Source organism: Monopterus albus, unplaced genomic scaffold (assembly GCF_001952655.1).
Source record: "Monopterus albus unplaced genomic scaffold, M_albus_1.0 scaffold60.1, whole genome shotgun sequence".
Taxonomy (NCBI): Eukaryota; Metazoa; Chordata; class Actinopteri; order Synbranchiformes; family Synbranchidae; genus Monopterus; species Monopterus albus.
In genome coordinates, this window is record NW_018127940.1 from 2,205,998 (window position 1) to 2,228,245 (window position 22,248).

General features: G+C 39.8%; 1 protein-coding gene across 1 annotated transcript; it reads left to right on the top strand.

Moving 5' to 3' along the window:
* The first annotated feature begins 1,950 nt into the window (after positions 1 to 1,950).
* Positions 1,951 to 21,559, top strand: myofl (myoferlin like). The gene is given in 54 exon segments (XM_020603050.1): positions 1,951 to 2,230; positions 2,313 to 2,368; positions 2,503 to 2,594; positions 5,389 to 5,497; positions 5,734 to 5,830; positions 6,208 to 6,377; positions 6,779 to 6,907; positions 7,317 to 7,379; positions 7,501 to 7,551; positions 7,704 to 7,734; positions 7,823 to 7,938; positions 8,042 to 8,168; positions 8,257 to 8,360; positions 8,457 to 8,525; positions 8,617 to 8,660; positions 8,745 to 8,827; positions 8,928 to 8,966; positions 9,219 to 9,343; positions 9,449 to 9,562; positions 9,827 to 10,004; positions 10,452 to 10,576; positions 10,692 to 10,801; positions 10,980 to 11,172; positions 11,305 to 11,460; positions 11,548 to 11,679; positions 11,776 to 11,939; positions 12,380 to 12,494; positions 13,364 to 13,466; positions 13,578 to 13,717; positions 13,811 to 13,975; positions 14,315 to 14,402; positions 14,659 to 14,736; positions 14,902 to 15,083; positions 15,172 to 15,330; positions 15,419 to 15,520; positions 15,735 to 15,896; positions 15,990 to 16,155; positions 16,250 to 16,320; positions 16,413 to 16,427; positions 16,507 to 16,602; positions 16,804 to 16,932; positions 17,324 to 17,479; positions 17,627 to 17,718; positions 17,839 to 18,009; positions 18,195 to 18,343; positions 18,527 to 18,666; positions 18,804 to 18,892; positions 18,966 to 19,061; positions 19,175 to 19,316; positions 19,408 to 19,507; positions 19,637 to 19,830; positions 19,918 to 20,027; positions 20,114 to 20,261; positions 21,015 to 21,559. Coding segments are annotated over 54 exon segments (6,162 nt in total). The 5' UTR covers positions 1,951 to 2,142; the 3' UTR covers positions 21,054 to 21,559.
* The last annotated feature ends 689 nt before the right edge of the window (positions 21,560 to 22,248 follow it).

Below are 22,248 nucleotides of genomic sequence, written 5' to 3' on the forward strand. Positions count from 1 at the left end.
CTGCTCTCCTCTCCTCTCTCTCCCTATGCTTCTATATGCCTCCATTACACATTACTAACTTTGTGTCTCCTCTCTCCCGTAGTGTGTCCTCTCTCTCTCCCTGCACCTTTCTGCAGGTTGCCCTGGCCCTGGAGCTCTACATCTCTGACGAGCAGTCACCAGCCACATCGACCTGATCAGTGTTTGATTGTTGTGTCTTGTTGCTTTTCTTCTTTTGTCTCTCCTCTATCCACTCACCCCAACCGGTCGAGGCAGAAGGCCGCCCACCAAGAGCCGGGGTCTGTCGGAGGTTTCTTCCGTTAAAGGGAGTTTTTCCTCCCCACTGTCGCCAAGTGCTTGCTCAAGGGGGATTTGTTGGGTTTTCCCTATGTAATAATATTGATAACAGTAAGGTCTAGAGCTTACTTTGTAAAGTGTCCTGAGATGACTTTTGTTGTGATTTGGCGCTATACAAATGAAATTTGATTTGATTTGATTTGATCATCGAACAGGAGCAACACACTGCGATGAGCAGTTTGGTTATGCAACAGTATCCAGCAGCCATCGTAGCCACGGCCGTAGCCATCCAGCCACCGTAGTAACCAAGATGGCCACTGTTACTTATTTTACTTGAGAACTTCTGTCTCAAAGAAATTGTGACCGGGCCAATATACGAGCTTATAACCCAGACACTAATAAGTTTTAGTAGTTCTCCAAGAGTATCACCCCCCCTGTTTCCAGAGGTCAAATTCATACAAACTTCACAAGTACTGGTTACCACACACAGATAAGTCTGCAAACACACAGACTTTGGGTTTGCCCACAAGAATGGAAATTTATTCAAGTCAATGTATAAATTAACAGTGAAAATGTTTAAAAAGGCCTAACCCCAGAAGCTAAACTACTACCTTTGAAAAGAAGTTACTCCCCACTCAATAGAGTGCAGAACAGGATACTGGCCTATAACAACTCTGTCATTAAGGGACATTGTTGGCCTTCAAAGGACTGAAACACCACTGAGGGGGATAAATATCTCCAGCTCAACACCAGTCAGTCAGAACTGATGAAGCCTCTTGGATGAGAGGTGAAACGTCTTCGACCTAGAAATCTAGTCCAGTTGATTTTTTCTGTTTTTTCAGCTTACTATGACCTGGATGACTGAGAATCTGCACAAATCGGAATAAAATGTTTAGAGTCAACAGGTTGGAAACGCACCATTAAATAAACACCACAAGTCAATTAATCACAAATCAACAAACCAAATATAAGAGCCATTCACATACTGTTCACACACCATAAAATTGACTAAACCCTACTTTGGAACAATACAATAAATAGGAAATATAATGCTAGGTAAACTTCTTAACATAAAAGCAGACAAAACCAAGCTAAGCAAAGCAAAGCGAAGCAAAACGTTACATACGCAAAGCAGCAGTGGCTATCACTCCTTGGCTGCACGTCACCCTAGCACAACATGTGCGATTGACGCAAACTTCTGCAGGAGATCACTCATTATTATAACGTTTATTAGTTATAGACAGACCCAGTATTATTAGCCATGTACCTGGCAGCATCAGTAAACAACAATGATCATGTTGCTCTCACAATGTAAACACAAACACGCCACCGTATTTATAAATCTGCATCAAAGTACAGCACACAACGTTAACATGTCTACCTTGGTAAATACTATCTTAATACACAATGAAAACACAAAATAAAAGAACAGTGTAAAAGACTCGGCTCGATGCTGACTTGTCACAAAACAGGTCTGTAATTTGTACATGCCACAATGTATATACCATCATTCAAAATCCCCCCCCCCCCAGCGGCTGGGGGGCGCCGGAGCTCGGCCCCTCTCCTCCTGTGTTTACATTGTGGATCAATCAATCCACTGTTCTGAATAATAATGTCAAGCAAAATCGAGTTATAAATATGAAACTAGGTAATGAGAATGTTAGTCTGTCCTCTACATGTGTGTCTTCCTCGCCTGCTAATACACCTCACACAGGCAGGCTGGTGTGGTTCATGCCTCTGACTCATGAATGAGGCTGCCCTCCTGTGTCCGCTGGTCTCTCCTCATCTGAGCCTTTCACCAACCCCTGTGAGAGCTGCTTTTCTCTCTGCCGAATATGACGCGTTCCTCTGGATAACTTTATTAAAATGCTTCGGGTCATTGTTGAGTCCGCTAGTGGGATCCCCAAAAAGAAAATTGGAAACCCCGATCCAATAACTACGATTCTCTTTCGAGGTGAGAAATACCACTCTCTATTAGGCTTGTTTGCCCTTTTTTTGCATTTCGTAATAAATATGGTTCACGTTTGTGATTGCAGGTGAAAAGAAGAAAACCAAAGCAATTGACAATGAATTGAATCCTGTTTGGAATGAAGTAAGGGGGGAATTAAAGTTAACTGGTTGTTACAGTAGGCTACGGAATTTGTTTTGGGGGAAATAATTACACTGTTACCAGAATCAGAACTACTGTATTAGTGGCTGAATGTAATGGTGTCTTCCTAATTACAGGTGCTTCAATTTGATCTGAAAGGCTCTCCTTTGGATGCATCCTCGTATATCGATGTGGTGGTGAAAGACTATGAAACAATCGGGAAACACAAGTAGGTGTAAGCATCAGAAAGAGAAATTATGACACGTGTCGCATTATAATAGTTTTACTTATCATCATGTGCTCTGCAAAAGTGTAATACAAATCTGTGCTGTCCTAAGCCACATATACAAGCATGCTCATGACATTTTTGTTGTTGTTGTTTTGGACTGAATGAATATATGATCCTTGGCCCAGCTTGAAGTCTGAAAACGTATTGCTCATTTAACCATACTCCTGATTTTATGGAGAAAGGCTGCTGTGTGAAATATGTGCAGGCTGTCATTATAGACACCATGTTATGCCATGTAGTTCAGACAGTGGCTGAAAATGAAACCCTCACTGTACCTCAGATATTTACATTTTGATAAGGTAGACATATAGTTATAATCTGTAAAAGTGCTTGTTTCTTAGCAATTATACCTCCACTACCAATATTAAAAGTATTATATGACTTATTTACAGTGTATTTGGAAATATTTGTGTTGTCCTAATGAGTGGAGTAGCATGTTCTAACATCACTGAGCTGTTTAAACACAGTGCTCACTGGGACCATGTTAAGACTTGCAGTGTCAGTAAAGTAGATGCTTTGATTCCCTCAGCTCTTATAGGAGGAATGTTGCCTTAAAAGGAAAAAACTTTTCTTTTTAACCTTCCCTACGGTATACTATAATTAGTCACGAGTATATTAGGTACATACAGTACATACATTTTGTATCATTGTGAGTGTTGGTCAGTTTGTCCTTCTCCAAGAGCAGTGCAGGCAAAAAGGTAGACAAAGCAATAATATTTCCTTTTAGTTTCTTTTGTGACTGGCTGTGTGCACTGTAAATTATTTTGAACCAGGCACAAGAGTGAAGGGGAGGAGGGGTGTCTTCCTCAGCCACGCATGCACTTAGATATTTTTCCATGATGACTATCTGCAGTGGATGAGAGGTGGTGCCTGCGCTGGCTTGTCACTGGCACATCTGTGGTGACTCTGAGTAGCTCTGCCTGTAACGGTTTAATCTTGATACACAGCTCCAAGCAAACTCTGGAAGGAAAATGTTCACTTGGAACTGCAGGCAGGACTTTGTGACTAGTTCTAGGAAAATTTAGAAAGCAATGTAATCTAACAGGGGTATCTAATCTGTGGTACAATAAGCAGTCTCTTGCTGTTTAACTGGCAAAAATGCTTCCTCATTTTGTTTGACAATAATATTTTTTGTGCTCCAAAATGAGTTTCATTTAAAAGGAATATGTATGTAACAGATAATAAAGTATATCACAAGGAAAACTGGCTCTTTTACTGTAGGAGTTTCCTTTTCTTCATTAAACCAGTTCCAGATTCATAAGACTAGAGTTCACCATTTTTAAGAACCAGTCCTTGCATGTGGTCTATGCAGTGGTAGGAATAGTTAACTGCAATACCGGATGTCCTCTATTCTTATCCTCCACAGCTGAACCCTGTTTTCAAGGGCAAACCAAGCTCTTTAAGCTTTTTGAAATGATAAATATTTCCCCAGCTGCTGAGAGCAAGAGAGAAGACAAAGCAAGCCTGAGCACATTCATGAATATGCTTGTGTCTGTTCTCATGTTGCTTAGTTAAGACTGCCCTTTTACCCGCCTCCTTGGCTCTATGTTTGTCCACTAATGAACTGTGTATAAGGTGCCCAACACATTCCTGTGGTTTGTGTTACTGTAAGTGATTCCGGTAGTTTTCTTTGTGCAGTTTTTGCCTGCGTGACGAGCTGGTCTTTGTCACAGAGCAAATAAGTCAAAGTCAAAATGTTTATTTGTCATATGCACAGTTAGGAAACGTGTTTCCCTGTACAATGAAATTCTTACTTTGCCGTCCACATGAATGCCACAAAATACAAATGAAATATAAAGTAGATAAATAAGCAACATAAAATCTAAGGCACTTTAAGCAGCAAATACAGCAATATAATAAAAATATATAAGAATATAATAAGAGAATGTATGCTGCATGGGAGCAGCATGGGCAGTAGTCAACAGTCAATGTGCAATTATGCATGTGCAAACTGAGAATGTAAACAGTACAGGTCGACAGTACAATGACGTATTTCCTGGTAATAAACTCCTCAGCTGTTTAGGAGTCTGATGGCAGAGGGAAAGAAAGCGTTCTTCAGTCTGGAGGTCCTGCATTTCACACTTCTGAACCTCTGGCCAGAGGGTAGGGAGGTGAACAGTCCGTGCTGGGCGTGGGTGGGATCCTTGAGGAAAATAATACCATTTGTTCTTTTGAGATATTTTACTACTGCTCCTGAAGTGAGTCAAACTAAATTTTGTCACTAGGATAATGTGTGTGTTTTTTAAGATATTTATTAATGTTCAAAAAGTATTTGGTCCCGTGTTACTGATCTGTAACCAAGCCATCTGTGAATTTAAATTGCAAAATTTGGTTGGTTTGGGATGATTTTATAAAATGTCTAAAGTGTTGCAATCAGGTGTGGTTATTAATCACTATTGTTCCATGACTTCTGTTTGGTATGAAAGTAACAATGTAGGTGTTGCTTGGTTTCTCATAATAAATAAAGAAGTGAAATTGGGAAGTAGAAACCATCAGCTATCCACAGTTACCAGTAATTAAATTCACAATCATTACATTCATTTCCTTCATGTTGTAATCGCATAGATTTGTCATATATTGTAGAACTACCACCCAAGTGTTTATTTTAGCCATTCATCCATGGTGCCCTTTCAAACAAAGGTGATTGTTTTTGCTCCAGCTGTGATGATTCATTTGCTCTTGTATATTATGTTTGACTGCCTGACCAAAGAACATTTATGTCATTGCGTTTCAGGTTCATTGGCTCTGCAAAAATCAGTCTGAGAGACTTGGCCGGTGGTCAAGTGAAGTCCCTCCCCTCCAGAAACGTTCCCTTGATCAGTGAGAAACAACAGGCTATTGGGGTGAATAGGTTTAGTTAATAATGTGATCCTAAACAGATTTCATGCACTTGCACACAACACTTGCTATTTTGTGATACAGAATGTCAGTTTCAGCTCTGGCAGTAGCTGATGCCTTGGATCTGTAGGTCTGCAGGAAGTAGTTGAAATTGTTGAGTCTTATGACATGTCATTTGGTATCACACATACTGTATACAGTAGGGCTGATGATGTTAATCCAGTAAACATACTTTTTTCAGGCAACCATTAATTTGCTCATTGGGTATGAGCCGCCTGCCAGCACCACCCCAAACCTAAATGCACAACCTGATGGAGACACATCTCATGTGGATGCTGGTAAGTAGACAGCTAACCTAAGAAATGGAAAGAGATGGTTGGGTCAGAGTTTTTTGTTTTTTTTTTAGCAAAACATAACATCGCTTTCTTTTACAGTATCTTTCTTTCTGTATGGCAACATTGAATCTCATACAAAAAAGGGATTACTATTTTCTAGCAAAGTGCAATACATGTAATACATTTGCTAGCCGCATAGAAATGTTTTACTATTACCATGAATTTTTTATAAGTTTTGAGGTGCAACTTAATAGAATCAAACATAGTTCTATAGATGCATTCTCTGTGCACTCTTCGTTATCAGGAGTATAGCGTTTTCTCACACTGAAACAAACACTATCAGTAATTGTTTCAAAGAATGTTTGTGATTATTATGACAGGAGGCGGTGAGGAGGCTGATGAGGGGGAGGCAGACGTGGATGGAGGAGTTCAAGGTGGGAGCCCAGGAGCTCCATCCTTACCAAACGAGCCTGGGAAACCCAGCCACAAGCCCATGCGCTTTGGCCGTAAGAGGAACAAAGCCCTGGCCAATAAGCTTCAGGACTTCCAGGTATTGTTTGTGTTTTGATTACTTTGTTCCTGGATCATCACAAATACACAAATGCACCAATTTAGGAGGGAAATCTTATTATTAATCTCATGAGTGACAGCAGGCTTCACCAGTGTACAGCTACATCAAAGGCTCAGTCCGTCACTAGTGACTTACAACATTTATCTCACATGACAGAGAAGTGCAAAAATATGAGCATGCTTGTGGTTTTGCGACAGGAAAACATAATTTCCCACATGATCTTATTTTCAAAATTTCTGTACCTGTACAGAGCTGTGTGTCTGCACTGAATAGGTTAGTATGTGTGAATCCAAATGAGCTAATGGTACCGTTTCCAAAAGGACACAGCTAAATTGTTTCACTGTTTGTTCAGCTGCCTCACTGTTGCTTGCAATATTTAGATTCGCGTTCGAGTTATAGAGGGCAGGCAGTTGCCTGGCAACAACATCAAGCCGGTGGTTAAGGTGAATGCGTGTGAACAGACCCACAGGACTAGAATAAGAAGAGGAAATAACCCATTCTTTGATGAGGTAAAGAGTCTGCAACCACACAAAATAACAAGTTCAGGAAATCACATAATTTTTCCCTTTATCTCTCTTGTCTGTTTTAGCATCTGCTTGTCATCTTTCTGTGCCACTTAATTCCCTCTATATTCAATAACCTCCTGAGGTATTTCTCTCCTTTCTCTCTTGCAGCAGTGATATGGTATTGGAGCTTGAAAGTCCTCAACTTTCTCCTCTCATTCTTCTCTCATTCTCATTCTTCTCATAAACATTTTACCTTCTCTCAGTTTTTGCCAAAGCATAAGCATCTCAGCTTAATGAATTGTAAGTCCTATAATGCTTGTCTCAATTATTGATAACAAAGTGTGTCTGACATCAAAATGTGCATACAGTGTCAAGAGAAACTCACCCATTTATGATCTTTTCCATCCCTCAGATGTTTTTCTACAATGTTAAAATGCTTCCCTCAGAACTGTTTGATGAGAGCATTAGTTTTCGGGTGCGTAGATAACTCCTTTCATTAAGTTTATTTATTTATCTATTTATTTGTTTATTGGCAAAAGTGCTTTTAAAATCAGGGAGTTTCAGCGTTTGCTAAAGCTGTATACTGTCCTTGACAGGTTTATGACTCCTTCTCCCTCAGAGCTGACAGTCTAATAGGAGAGTTCAAGGTATGTCAATGGAAGCTTTTAAGCCCAGGATCTTGACTTGTAGTGATTTATCCCACACAACCAGTTGCTCAGCGTAGCAGAATTGTGGTTTTATCACCACCATTTGACCAAGTTCAAAATTTCCAATAACCTTTTTTTTTTGCTTTACTCAGCTGGATGTTGGCTACATCTATGATGAACCAGGTTAGTTTTTCTATGTAAAATGCAAATTTTGATTGGCTTGTATATACTGTGCTATGTTACTGTGGATTAAATGTTATACTATGCCCAGGTCATGCCATAATGAGGAAGTGGCTCCTCCTGAGTGATCCTGATGACTCCAGCTTAGGGGCCAGAGGTTACCTGAAAGTCAGTGTATTTGTTTTGGGCACCGGAGATGACCCGCCGGTGAGAATACTTTCTTACTCACTGTAAATTTCTTCTCTACAAGTGACAGAGAACGAAACAGTATTGAAAAAGAGCATGACACACTCTCTTCTCCTGAGTGTAGACTGAGAGGAAAGAGATAAGTGAGGAGCAGGATGACATAGAAAGCAATCTTTTGGTGCCAGCTGGTGTCACAATGCGATGGGCCACTCTGATCCTTAAAGTCTACCGTGCTGAGGATATGCCACAGAGTAAGTGACCAATAAGTTAATAAATTCCTACACCCCTTGTAACTTAATGCAGTTGTATCGCTTCAACAAACCTCTGTTTATGTTGCAGTGGATGATGCTTTTGTTCAGACATTAAAACATGTCTTTGGAGGGAATGAAGAAAAGAAAAACTTGGTGGATCCATATTTGGAAGTCAACTTTGCTGGGAAGAAGGTAGTTTATGTTTAAGTAAAATGGAGAAAAAACTTTTTTTTTAATATTCTTTCTGTGAATATTGCTGTTTTGCAATCATATTTTCTTTGTTTTTAGCTTTGCACCAAAATAATTGAGAAAAACGCTAATCCAGAGTGGAATCAACTCATTCATCTCCAAGTCAAGGTACAAAAGAGGCATTTTCAGAGGTATCTTATGAGCTTGATTCAAATTTCAAAAACACAAATGAACACATACTGTATCTCTGCCGGTGTAGTTCCCGTCCATGTGTGAGTGCATCAAGCTGACTATGTATGACTGGTAAGAGCTGAAAGTCATTCACACACAACTGCATGAATAAAAATATCACAATTAATATTTGACATGCAAACGTGCACCTTGCAGGGATCGTCTAACCAAGGATGACGCCATAGGAACAACATTTTTGAATCTGAGCAAAATTTCTTTCTCTGGGGGAGAGATTGAAGGTAATCATATAATCTGTATTTATTAATGATTGTTGTTTCTCAGTGTTTTAAATTTTGATATTGCAATATGACATTTGCATGTATTTTTTGGCATCGGAAGCAGACAGAGGAGCTGAAAGTCACAACACAGCATCTGAATGTACGTAAGAAATGGTCATCTGCATGTTTTATCATTTTTTTAAAATGTTTTTACAAAAATGAAACTTTGTAGCTTAAGTTTGACGTGATGTTCATAAAACTACAAACTACATAATAGATAGGTGGATTTATTTTGAAATAATGAGTGTTTTACTCCATGCCTTTGTTTGTATTTCTATCCTCATGCTTTATTGTTTTATAAGCCTTGGAACTGTTCAGGTGGGTTTTTAAACAGAGTGTGTCTCTGTTACAGTGATCACTACAGCATCACACGTTGGTTTCCTCCCAACTTTTGGGCCTTGCTATATCAACCTGTATGGTAGCCCAAGAGAATTCACCGGCCTCTGTGACCCATATGAGGAACTCAACTTTGGCAAGGTTAGACTACCCTATCAATGCTGAGGACTCGGTACCGAGTATAAACATGATATTTCACCTTCATAAGTATGTGTACATGATTTTTTGCATTTGGATCTCTTGCAGGGTGAAGGGGTTGCCTACAGGGGGAGGGTCCTTGTTGAGCTGTCCACTCAGCTGGATGAAAAGATTGATAAAAATGTTGATGACATTTGTAGTGATGATATCCTGGTGGTACAGGTATACACTGCATACTGTAGCCCTGTCATACTGTACTACACTACTGTCTTCTTTGATTTAGATTTCAACCCTTAAAATACAGGTTGGTGTTAAGTCACCATATAGTCCTTAATTATTTATTTCCTTGACAATGTTATTACAGTGTGGATTTTCAAGAGCTTTCCTGTGTCTGGTCAAAAACAGAGACATTTAAGAATGAGGAAAAAGAAAAACAAAATATATCTTCCTTAACAACCGACACTTTTGCATCCTCTTTCATTGCAGAAATATCAGCGAAGGAGGAAGTACTCTCTGTGCGCTGTGTTCCACAGTGCCTGCATGCTCCAAGAGCCAGGAGAACCTATTCAGTTTGAGGTCAGCATTGGAAACTATGGTAACAAGCTAGACTCCACCTGCAAGCCTCTGGCATCCACCACCCAGTACAGCTTTGCTGTATTTGATGGTATGAAAAAAAAGTCTGCATGAATTGAAAAAAATCATTTATTCCATGTTACAGTCCAGGATGTTGCTGTGTGTTTTTACTTTCTGATATTTTCATGACACAAGCAAGTAGAGAGTCTAATTGCTGTCTAATTGTCAATTTTTTTTTTGCAGCCTGCCGGATGTCCAAATAGAGTACCGTATATAGTATTTAAACCATGTTAATTATATTTTCAACTTAAATTTATATTAAATAAATAACTGCTATGAGTGGAACGCATTGTTCTAACTCCTCTCTATCAGTGGATATTAATTAGACAGTTCTTTAGTTAAGTTGTTTATCACACTGTAAGTCTATGTGTTTAAAGGGTCATGAAACAAGACCACATAGACGTCTAATTTTAGCATGTGGTAAACTATACAAGTTGTGTTTACAATGACTGGGTATATATTTTTTTGTATGCCACAGGTAATCACTACTATTACCTACCCTGGGCTGACACTAAGCCTGTAGTGACTCTGACATCATACTGGGAAGACATCAGTCACCGTCTAGACACTGTCAATATTCTCCTCTTCATAGCTGAGAGACTGGTGAGACTAAGCTGCAGTGGAAATTGGGAGTACTTGGCTAAATAGGGTCCATGTCTACACAGGTAGTCCTGCTTAGTAATTTAATTTGATCTGTCTTTGTGAATGTCTATTTTAGGAGTCCTACCTCACCTCTTTAAAAACAGCCATCTTAGCCAAGGTGTCTGAGACACATCTGGCAGAGATTTGGCTCAAACTCATCAACCAAACAATTGAAGACCTTAACAGGTAAGACAGGATCAGATAGATCCTACACTGGACCTGTGGGTTGTACTGTATGGTTTAATGCTGTATAGCTAATCATTACCTGACAGTAGTGTGGTTACTGATATTTGATCAAATACATTTCCAGGTGGGTGTTTGTGTTGAATTCTGTCATTGTTTTACTTTGGTCTCTATTTGACAGTTTCCAGCTTCCAGTGCTGGACGGCCAGTCCAATCTGACTACATTGGATCTCCAAATGAAAATCCTGCGAGATGCTGCCATAGACAGTATCAAACAGATGGCCAATCGTATGAGAGAAGAGGCCACAGATGTTAAGGCTACTGTCAGTGACATTGAAGACTGGTTGGACAGAATCAAGCAGCTGGCAGAAGAGGTCAGGAAAAAATCTACTCAGCCCTTTACAGGGCCCAGGGTGCATCTCCAGCAAAAATATAATGTTATGTAGATAAAGAAGCTATGACTAAAGCATTAATTATGTAACCAAAATGTTTTGTGTCTCCATCAGCCTCAGAACAGCATGCCAGATGTGATCATCTGGATGTTGAGAGGAGAGAAGCGGGTGGCTTTTGCTCGAATTCCAGCCAACCGGATCCTGTACTCAAGCTTAAGTGAACAGGCCTGTGGCAAACATTGTGGACAAACTCAAACCATCTTCATGCAGGTGCAAGACTAATAAACATACAGTGTCATTTCATCATTTTATTTCAGAAATAGCCGGTTTTTACTTTCCTACCTTTTGATTTGTCAGTACCCCATGGATAAAAACAAGGGTGTGAAGATCCCTGTTCAGCTACGGATCAACATGTGGCTTGGTCTCTCTGCCCATGAGCAGAAGTTCAATAGCTTCTCAGAGGGAAACTTCAGTGTGTATGCTGAAATGGTACAGTAGCTACACAGGACATTAGCTATTTCAAAAATACATATAGACATTTCTGCTTTCAGCTGTGTGTTCTCTCACTGTTTTCTTTCTCTGCAGTATGAGAACCAGGCTCAGGTGTTTGGGAAGTGGGGAACCACTGGTCTGGTTGGTCGCCATAAGTGCTCAGATGTAACTGGAAAGGTCAAACTCAAACAAGAACGCTTTCTGCCACCACGGGGATGGGAATGGGAGGGAGACTGGTTTGTTGACCCTGAGCGAAGGTAAGTTTAAAAAAATCTATCACAAACAAGCATGCACTCAGACAGTCCTTTGTGATTCATAGCTTTTATAGTTTCAAGTACACACATGCTATTTTCACAGTGCAACTGAACACACTCCAGAGTCCTTTTCATATTTCAGCTCTCTCTTCCCCTGAACTGACATTTTTCATAATGAGGTCTTGGACCAGTCAGCACAATCACAGGAAATGCAAAGGAATTCTGGTATCAGCTAATGTTTTGGTTGAAAGAGGTCTCATTCCCTGCTTTAGTGCCTCCTACCTCAGTGCTTACATTCTTCCACTGAGGCTCATGTAAATAATTTTAACTCTCTGAATCCGGTTTTCCAGAGCTGTTTATCATGGTCCTACATAGCTATTGTCTGACTGTCTGAGTCACAGAACCTCCCATCAACCTGTGTGCTGTGGTGGTGTTTTCTATAGCCTTTTGACTGAAGCAGATGCAGGCCATACAGAGTTCACAGACGAAGTATTTCAGAATGAAACCCGTTTCCCTGGTGGGGAGTGGAAACTTGCTGCAGAGCCCTATACAGATGTGGTATGACATATTGCCTGCAACCACACACATACCACACACAAACACACTGAAAAATGTGGGTAAAGATAACAGATCAAAAGCCGAACTATTCATGCTTGTTTTCTATGTTAGCAGTTGCTCCTGTGCTATTTTGTACTTGGGACTGGTGTGCAACTTTGTGTTTGCATTTATGTAAATAAGCTTATGAACTTTATGGATGTGATCCAGTGTATTTCTGGTTGTGATGTGTAGCTTCACTTAGGACTGCTACTAATGAATATATAACATTGTTTAGATGCACTTGTCTGAGTAAGATCCAAAAAACTTAGGGATCAAATGACTCTGTGTAATGTGGTAAGGCTTGCTCATAGTGACAAACCCACAGAGAATTATCACCTGACTCTGCAGTTCCCCTCAGCTCTATGAAGCATTTTGACCATTTTTTGAGTTAACTTTTTTGGCTTTATGGCCTGCCGCTTTACTGTTTGATTTACTCTCATTCCAAATAGCTTGTAAGTGTTTTCAGATAAACCGACTATAGCAATGAATCAATTATCAGGAGTTGGTGGTGGAGAGAAAAAAACTAATCTAAAAAGCAAGTGAATTTTGAATTTCATCAGGCCCCAAGTGGCCAAAAAAAATCAGTTATTGGTTTAAGATTTAAGATTATTGATATTACAGCAATACCATAATGCATGATAAACATTTTCCTTTTGAGAAAATGTAATCAGCCAGTATTTGTATTATTGAGTATATTTGCTTAAAATATTTTAAAAATTAAGTGGAAATTAATACTGAAATTAACTAATTTGAATGCTTAGAGTGCTTCATACTAGAAATATACAGATATGTCACATAAATGGATGACAATGAGCGTCTGTGTTGTGTAGAATGGAGAAAAGGCTTTGAGCCTAGGAGAGATTGAATGTCCCCCTGGGTGGACCTGGGAGGATGAGTGGAGCTTTGACAGCAACAGAGCTGTAGATGAGAAAGGTAAATCTTCAAAATCTTCTCTTAACTGTCCTTCCGTGTTTGGTACTTTGATACTGAATACTATGATTCTAACTAGGTCTCTGTGTACATCTGTGTGTCTTTCGGCATTAGGTTGGGAATACGGAGTTACCATTCCTCCTGATGATAATCCCAAATCCTGGGGTGCAGCAGAGAAGATGTATCATGTCCATCGCAGAAGGAGACTCAGAAGAACGAGGAGAAAGACATCTGATAAAAAGGCTGCGGCCCAGGTAAGGACAAGGTATATGAGATAAAGAGATCTGACATACTGAATGTTATGAGTACAGTTTCTCATTCTTTTCTTGTCCATGCCTCTTCTGCAGAAAAGTGATCCAGGGGAAGGCTGGGAATACTCTTCCCTGATTGGCTGGAAATTCCACAGGAAGGAACGCTCCTCTGACACGTTCCGCCGCCGCCGCTGGAGGAGAAAGATGGTCCCATCTGACCGTATTGGGGCCTCCGCTATCTTCAAACTGGAAGGGGCATTAGTGAGTCTTGCTTAACTCCTCTGAGTAATATTGCTATGTATGTTTTGCACTCTCAAATGTAAGCCAGTTTATGTCCCCCAGTGAGGCACTTGTCATGGCCACAGCAGTTATTTTATGGTATGTGAGTAATATCCTGTCTTTATTCCCCCGCATGTAACTGTTCCTGTCAGATGTGGGCACACACTGTAACTGAGGAAGTTTTGCATTCTTTCCTGAGATGCCCTTGTAACTGAGGAAGTTTAAGTTTTGCATTCTTTCCTGAGATGCCCATTTTCATTTTGCTCAAACGTTTGCTGTAAATTGTTCCTTTAAGTAACTCACCCTTCATTTTATTATCAGGGTGTTGATGTTGATGAGAAGGCCAGTAAAACAGATGCAGCCAAACTGTTTGGTGCCAACACTCCCACTGTTTCCTGTTACTTTAGCCGTAAGTAGCTGGGTTAGACGAAATGAATTCCTGGGCACTGATGCTGATTAAAGGCCACATGTTTTTTTTTTGCATTAGGACCAGACTTCCTGTCTGGTCCTAATGCAAGATAACACTGAACCATGAAGTCTGTAAGATCATGATAAATACTGTACGTGTACATGCTTAATCAGCAGTGTATCAGATGTTCTGTGAGATTATGCAGTTTTTAGTGCTGAAGTAGTTTGGCATCCTGATTAAAATGATCTCCCTACAGGGTCTTACGTTTATCATCTGAGGGTGTATGTGTATCAGGCAAGGAACCTCTGTGCCATGGACAAAGACAGCTTCTCAGGTACAAACAAAGCACTAAATTCATGTTTCAGTATGAACAGTCAAAGTGCAACCTCAGTCAGGAGGAATAAATGAAATCTACTCATGATGTACTGTAAGTGCATTAAACATCAGTCTCCACATTCCAAATCACAGTTCAGTTAAATAATACCCTGGCCTTCTCCAGATCCCTATGCCCATGTGTCATTCCTACATGTGAGTAAGACCACAGAAGTCATAAGAGCCACTCTGAACCCCACATGGGATCAGACTCTTATCTTTGATGACATTGAAATTTATGGAGACCCACAGACCATTGCCCACAGCCCTCCTGATGTGGTGTTGGAGTTGTACGACAGTGATCAAGTGGTATGTGATATGTTATTCTAGCAAACATCTGATCTAATCACAAAATCATACAGAACTATCAAGTGTGCTGCTTTCTTTTATTTTCTAGGGTAAAGATGAGCCCATGGGACGTTGCACATGCCCCCCAGTGGTAAAACTGAACCCTAGTGTGGCTATCAGCCCTAAGCTACTCTGGTTCCCAGTCACCAGAAAGGGCCACAGTGCTGGGGAAGTACTGGTAGCTGCAGAGCTGCTCCTGAAGGACAAGGTAATAGACACTCTAAAGAAAACAAATATACTGAAATTTAACTTTATGAAACTATATTTACAAGATAATACTGTTCTTTGCCTTTTAGGTGAAAGATGGAGATTTGCCCCTGATCCCTCCTCGGAGGGGGGAAAAGCTCTACATGGTTCCTCAGGGCATTAGGCCTGTAGTGCAGCTCACTGCAATCGAGGTACAACATCAAGCCATCCAGCTCCTTTAAAAGCTGCTAGAAATTCCCTTCACACAAACATTACATGATTAGACAAGACCAGCCCAACCCTGAGATTCTTTCTGTGATTGCATTTCTCTTCTGTGACTCCCTTCTTTCCTTTCACTTATCTATGCCACCATGTTTGTCCCTTGATCACATGCTAGTTTTTGTGACCATGTTTATTTGATCCCAGGTCTTGACTTGGGGCTTGCGGAACATGAAGACCTACCAGATCGCCACAGTTTCTTCCCCGAGTTTGATAGTGGAATGTGGTGGTGAGATTGTGCAAACCGCTGTCATCAAGAACTTCAAAAAGAACCCAAACTTTTCTGGATCCGTTCTGCTTCTCAAAGTGGTACTAGCCTTCATATTTTCTATAGAAAATATTCAGACACCTTTAAATGTGTCTTATGTAGATTTTAAATATTTTCTCTTGCTGTTCACTTAGCTTCTTCCAAAAGAGGACATGTACACCCCTCCCATTGTACTGAAGGTAATAGACCACCGACCCTTTGGAAGGAAACCTGTAGTGGGTCAGTGCACTATCGATTGTCTGGAGAAGTTCCGCTGTGATCCATATCTCGTTAACAGTGAAGTCTGCATGTCTGCTAGAGGTACTGTATATACGCATATGCGATAACTAGCACACATACATAGATACAGTTACAGTACATACATTAGAGATTAACTTTTACACTAACTTTGCAGTGGCAATGATAGCTGCTGCCCAAGGAGATGTTGTTATAGACATGGAGGACAGACACATCATGAAAACTCAGGTAAATAAAAAGCAATCACATAAGCAGTGTGGCAAGGTTTTATCTACTTGTTTTTGTTGATAAATATACTCTGTTTTCTTTCCCCTTTGCAGCCTCAAGCAGAAAAGGTGAGTTTTTCTTTTTTCACAGTCTACTGATGGAGAATGACTAAGAATACCAAGTTGATCATCATTTTCCATTTTGTAGGAGGAGGGAGTAGACTGGTGGAGTAAATTCTATGCATCTGTTAGCGAGCTGGAGAAGTGTGGACCTTACCTGAAAAAAGGCTATGACACCTTACAGGTAAGAACATGTAAGAACATGAGAACACACACCAGGACTGATTTTATCCGTGGTGGAGTTTGGGCAGGTTTTACAAGCCACAGCTGAATAGTTCAATATCTGAAAAAAAAGAACATTAAGACAAATTTGGAGTAGTCCCCTACTGTGGCATATGATTTTCTAACCATTCATGTGTCTGTTATTGTGTTATGTGGTTCGTAGGTATATGACTGTGAACTAGAAGATGTTCCACAGTTCCAGGGGCTCACTGATTTCTGCAGCACTTTCAAGCTTCAACGAGGAAAGACTGAAGATGGCATAGAAGATCCTTCTGTGGTTGGAGAGTTCAAGGTAAAGACGTGTTACTGTCTGTCACAGAGCACTCTCCCACTGTGTCTGAGCCACTGTTGTTGGCCATTATTCAAAGCTTTTCCCAACCTTTGTCTGCCCTCAAGTGGATCATCCAAGAATTTCAAAAAACATTTTGCAGCGTGCAGTATGTGTCCCTTCTCTATATCATGTTACTGGTAGATGAATGCAATAAAATCTTTATCTCAAATTAGATGACCCGGTTTGTTTTTATTTGTTGGATAACTTTTTTGGTGCTCAGATGAAAGCTGCATAGATATTAAATTTCTTATTCTCAGTTCTTTAATCTACTTTTACCTTGGTGTATGAACATAATTGGTTTTGAGATACATATTATATAAATAATAGTGCTGTCCTCTTTGCTGATATACAGGGCTCATTCAAGATTTACCCACTGCCTGATGACCCAGGGGTGGCAGCTCCACCCCGCCAGTTCAGAGAGCTCCCTGAGAGTGGACCTCAGGAATGTCTGGTCAGAATATATATAGTTCGCTGTATTGACCTGCAGCCTAAAGATACAAATGGCTTGGTGAGTTCTGTTTGAAGCTACAACTGAACAGTCACCGTGGTTTAGAGAAAAACTCATATCCAGATTTGAATGCCCCAGAGCTGTATAAAATGAAAAAGATGCTTGAAGCTACTGAAGCTAAGATGATATGTTGCATTCTAATTTCAGTGTGACCCATACATCAAGATCACACTGGGGAGGAAAACACTGAATGACAGAGATCACTACAAACCAAACACCCTTAATCCAGAGTTTGGAAGGTGTGACAGCGATGTGACCAGTTCACAACACGTTTTGTTCACTTTTTCATTTATTCATATAATTAAGACCAGTTTTAAGTTTGTGTAGAGACATAAATGAATGTTTTCCATTTTTTCCAGGATGTTTGAGCTGTCCTGCTTCCTGCCTCAAGATAAAGACCTGAAGGTTTCTGTGTATGACTATGACTTACTGAGCAAGGATGAAAAAGTGGGTGAGACAGTCATCGATTTGGAGAACAGACTCCTGTCCCGCTTCAGGCCCTGCTGTGGCTTGCCACAGACTTACTGTGTGTAAGTATATCCTCAAAGTGAGGCTTCAGATACTGTTCCACATCTACAAGATGTTGACACATCCTACAAAGTATGCCAGGGACTTCTCTTTCAGTGTGTTTTGTTTCTTAAAGCTGAACCTGTGCAGCACTACCTTACCTACATACCGTGATAAGGTTAACACAACTGGTACCCTTTTCTTGCAGGTCAGGGATCAATCAGTGGCGAGATCAGCTGAAGCCTTCCCACATCCTCCAGAATCTGGCCAAAATAAGTGGTGTTCCTCCTCCATACATAGAAGCAGATGGCAGCTCACTGTCTTTCTCAGGAAAACATTATAACCTGCAAGATTTTGGTACTGCTTCTTACTACTTATTATTTGTAAATTGTTACTTCTGTTATCTCACTGGTTGTGTCTTTTTCTATAAGCTTATCTTATAGGATTTTAAACAATTGGCAATAGGTATACCATACTTTGTTCTCATTTTGGCTAAACACTCATCACTCTCTGTCTTGTGATCTGTCACACCCTTACCAGAGGCAAGCACTGTGATCCACCCACATCTGGGGCCAGCCAGAGAGAGACTGGCCCTGCATGTCCTCAGAAGCCAGGGCTTGGTACCAGAACATGTGGAGACCAGAACCCTGTGTAGCTCCCACCAACCCAATCTATCCCAGGTTAAAACAACAGCAATAACACTGCGCTTGTTTTTCAGCATTTAGTAATGTTATTATAATGTTCTGTGAAATGATCATTTAAATGTGTTTAATGTGTTAGCCTTGTTTAAAAGGGACATTCTTTTTCACAAATGTAGTGAAAAATTCAAATGTGGGTTGATATTTTCCCCAAGAGCCTTGGCTTGCCAGAGCCACCGTGTGACATCACTCCACGCAAAGCCAAGAAGTAAGAAACGCATGAAAAAATATTAACATTTTAATGCACTGAAGCAGGAACTATAACAGAATATCTGAAACAGGTACTTCTTGCGAGCCATCATTTGGAACACAAGTGATGTCATTCTGGATGAAACAAGCATCACGGGAGAAAAAATGAGCGACATCTACGTTAAAGGGTACAGTACTTTCCCCACCTGATACCATTGCCATTTATTGGCACTCTGTGTCCTATTTTTCTTTCTACTGGACTTGCTGACAAATAGTTTATCTGTATAAAACTGTTTCACAGATGGATGCCAGGAATGGAGGAGGACAAGCAGAAGACTGATGTCCACTACAGATCCCTGGATGGTGATGGTAATTTTAACTGGAGGTTCATCTTTGGGTTTGAGTACCTGCCTGCAGAACAGCTGTGTTTCATCTCAAGGAAAGTAAGTGAAATCATGGATCAGGAGGAAAGCAGAAAGTTTTTTTTTGATGGTATGTGATGGCAAGTAATGATATAAATTGTATTTTTTATAGGAACATTTTTGGAGCCTGGATAAAACTGAGTTTAGGATTCCTCCTAAACTCATCATCCAGATATGGGACAATGACAAATTCTCCCTGGATGACTACTTAGGTGAAATTGTAACCACATTTTATGCCATGACCAGACAGAGAACGCCTTGAAAAAGGCCTATTATAATGTGTGCACTGTATGTATGCACCAAAAGATGTACGCAATTTTTTATCCATATCTCTGTCACAGGTTCAGTTGAGCTGGACCTACATAATCTGATCCCCCCTGCTAAGACTCCAGAAAAGTGCAGCCTGAAGATGTTGCCAGCGATGACAAGCTTGACCTCTTCAAAGCAGCCACAACACAACTCTCTCTTCTCCCAGAAGTCTGTACGAGGCTGGTGGCCATGCATGATAGAACAGAATGGGAAACCTGTGCTTGGTGTATGTTTGTGTCCACACTGCAGTCCCTTGCAAAGTTTTTTTTTTTTATTTAGTTTGTGTTTAAGACTGTTTTTCAATATTTCTCAGGGGAAAGTAGAGATGACCTTGGAAATAGTGGGGGAGAAGGACATGGAAGAGAGACCTGCTGGGAAAGGCAGAGATGAGCCCAACATGAATCCCAAACTGGACCTACCGAAGTAAGAAATATGTCTGTCAGACACAAAACTATTGTTTTACATGGATTTACATCATGTGAACACTGCTGTTTGTCTTCATTCAACAGCCGCCCTGACATGTCATTCTTCTGGTTTACAAACCCTTGGAAGACCATGAAGTTCATAGTTTGGCACAGATTCAAATGGATTTTCATTGCTGTGATTCTTCTTCTGCTGGTTCTCTTGTTCTTTGGGATTTTGTTCTACTCCCTGCCTGTAAGATCACTCTGTCATTGTCAATGTCAAATTTATTTATGTAGCACAATTTAAAACAACCACAGCTGACCAAAGTGTTGTACAAATGGGGGCAAAACATAACAAGGTTAAGGTTGTTTACAGAATAAAACAATTTAAAATAAATAATCGCAAGATAAAAAATTTAATAAATAGAGAATAAAAGCACAAAAGATTAAAACAATGTTTCCTTACCCAACCGAACACCAATAAAAACAGGAGAGTCTTAATATATCTAGAGAAACTTGAGGTATGTCCTTTTTTCACCTTCTCTCTGATCTTCTACATGCTAGTAGTGTCATTCAGGCTATTGACTGACTGTGTGATATTAAAAGAGTCAATGAGATCCAGAAACTCTTTAACCAGAGATCTAGTTTCACAGCACACATGCACATTAAAATCACCAACAATCAATCAATAAGCAATCATATTTAAGCACCATATTAGAAACAAAGTCTGCAAATTTCTGTTTCAAATCCTTATTAAACTTAGGTGAGCAGTACACCACAGCGAGCAGAACAGTCATTGGAAAATCAATGATAATTTCTTTGAGTATTTCTAAAACTACTATAAATTTGTTTTATTCATCATAACACTGGTGGTAGTTTGTCTAAAACAATTTGAATATTCATTCACTGCACTACAGTACTTTAAAAAAATTTTTTTAAATAGTGGTTTTAATTTCAAGAGGGTACATGAGATTTACAGTAACTAAGTGTATTTTTCTCTCCACAGAATTACATCTCAATGAAGATTGTGAAGCCTTTTTCCTAAGGAGCTTTGCAGAGAAGCAGCCTGCCTTCCTGTAGCAGTCTTTAGTACTCTTCATTGTTACCCACAGAAATATACAGTAACTTTCTCTGCTGATGCCATAGCAGACTGATATTCATATTTTTCCTCACACATAATTATGGCCATTACAAGCCAGTTAGGCCAGCCGCTGCTTAACTTGGGTAAATACAATGTGGATGCTGTGTGTCAAGCCACATATCTGCTCTTTGCTTCGGTGAGAATAGTATGCGTTGGGGGTAGGTTAGGTCTGGAAAATAGGGTGGCTTATTGTGGGGATCTGAAGATTCACCGTCCTCTTTAGGGCCAAATAATGGGTAAACATCATTTAACTCGTATACTAAGCTTCCATATGAATGCTCTCTCATTCTTTGGCGCATTTAATTGTGTATTATTGACTGGATGTCTACTTTTATTTTTGGCACTCTCAGTATTACTTGTACTGCATCTCTTGTATGTGATCACATTTTGAAAAAAAGTAAAGATTGTCAACAAACTGATATTAATAAAGTTTGATATAAAGAAAGCGTTTATGTTTCATTATAGTTTGCACAATTGTGAGTTCCATGTTGCTGTTTGGTCAGTTAAAAATAATCCAAAATGAAGTACACTGATATAAAGAAAGTGTTTATGTTTCATTGTGTTGCTGTTTGGTTAGTTAAAAATAATCCAAAATGAAGTACACAAATAGTGTCTTTTCAAGGCTGGATTACCAAATGGGAAAAATGGGCAACAGCCCAGAAGTGCCAGATGACACCCATGTCATATAGGTCTACATAATTTGATAAATTGCACATTGGTCAGAAATGTGCACTTCTGAGGTAGGCCAACAATGTATTAACTACAGTGTGACTGGTCTTTCATCTTGTGGCCGGTCGTGTAGAAGGGTCCTGTTTCAAAATCTAGTTTTAAGACCTTCAGTGTTTTAGTCAATATTGAGTTTATTTGTGTAAGGTGTGTCTTATTATCAAATCATTGCTACTTCTGGTGAAAAGTAGTAGGCTATTATTAAGTATTCCATCACCGAACTACTGCAATGTGGAAAGAAATAATCACTTTTATTATCATCTAACAATTAGTTTCTTTATAAAAATTGGATGATTGCTTGGTGCCCAAAAATATTGTAAAAACGACATATTCAATCACTTAGTTCATTTGACTTCACAGAAACTGGCAAACG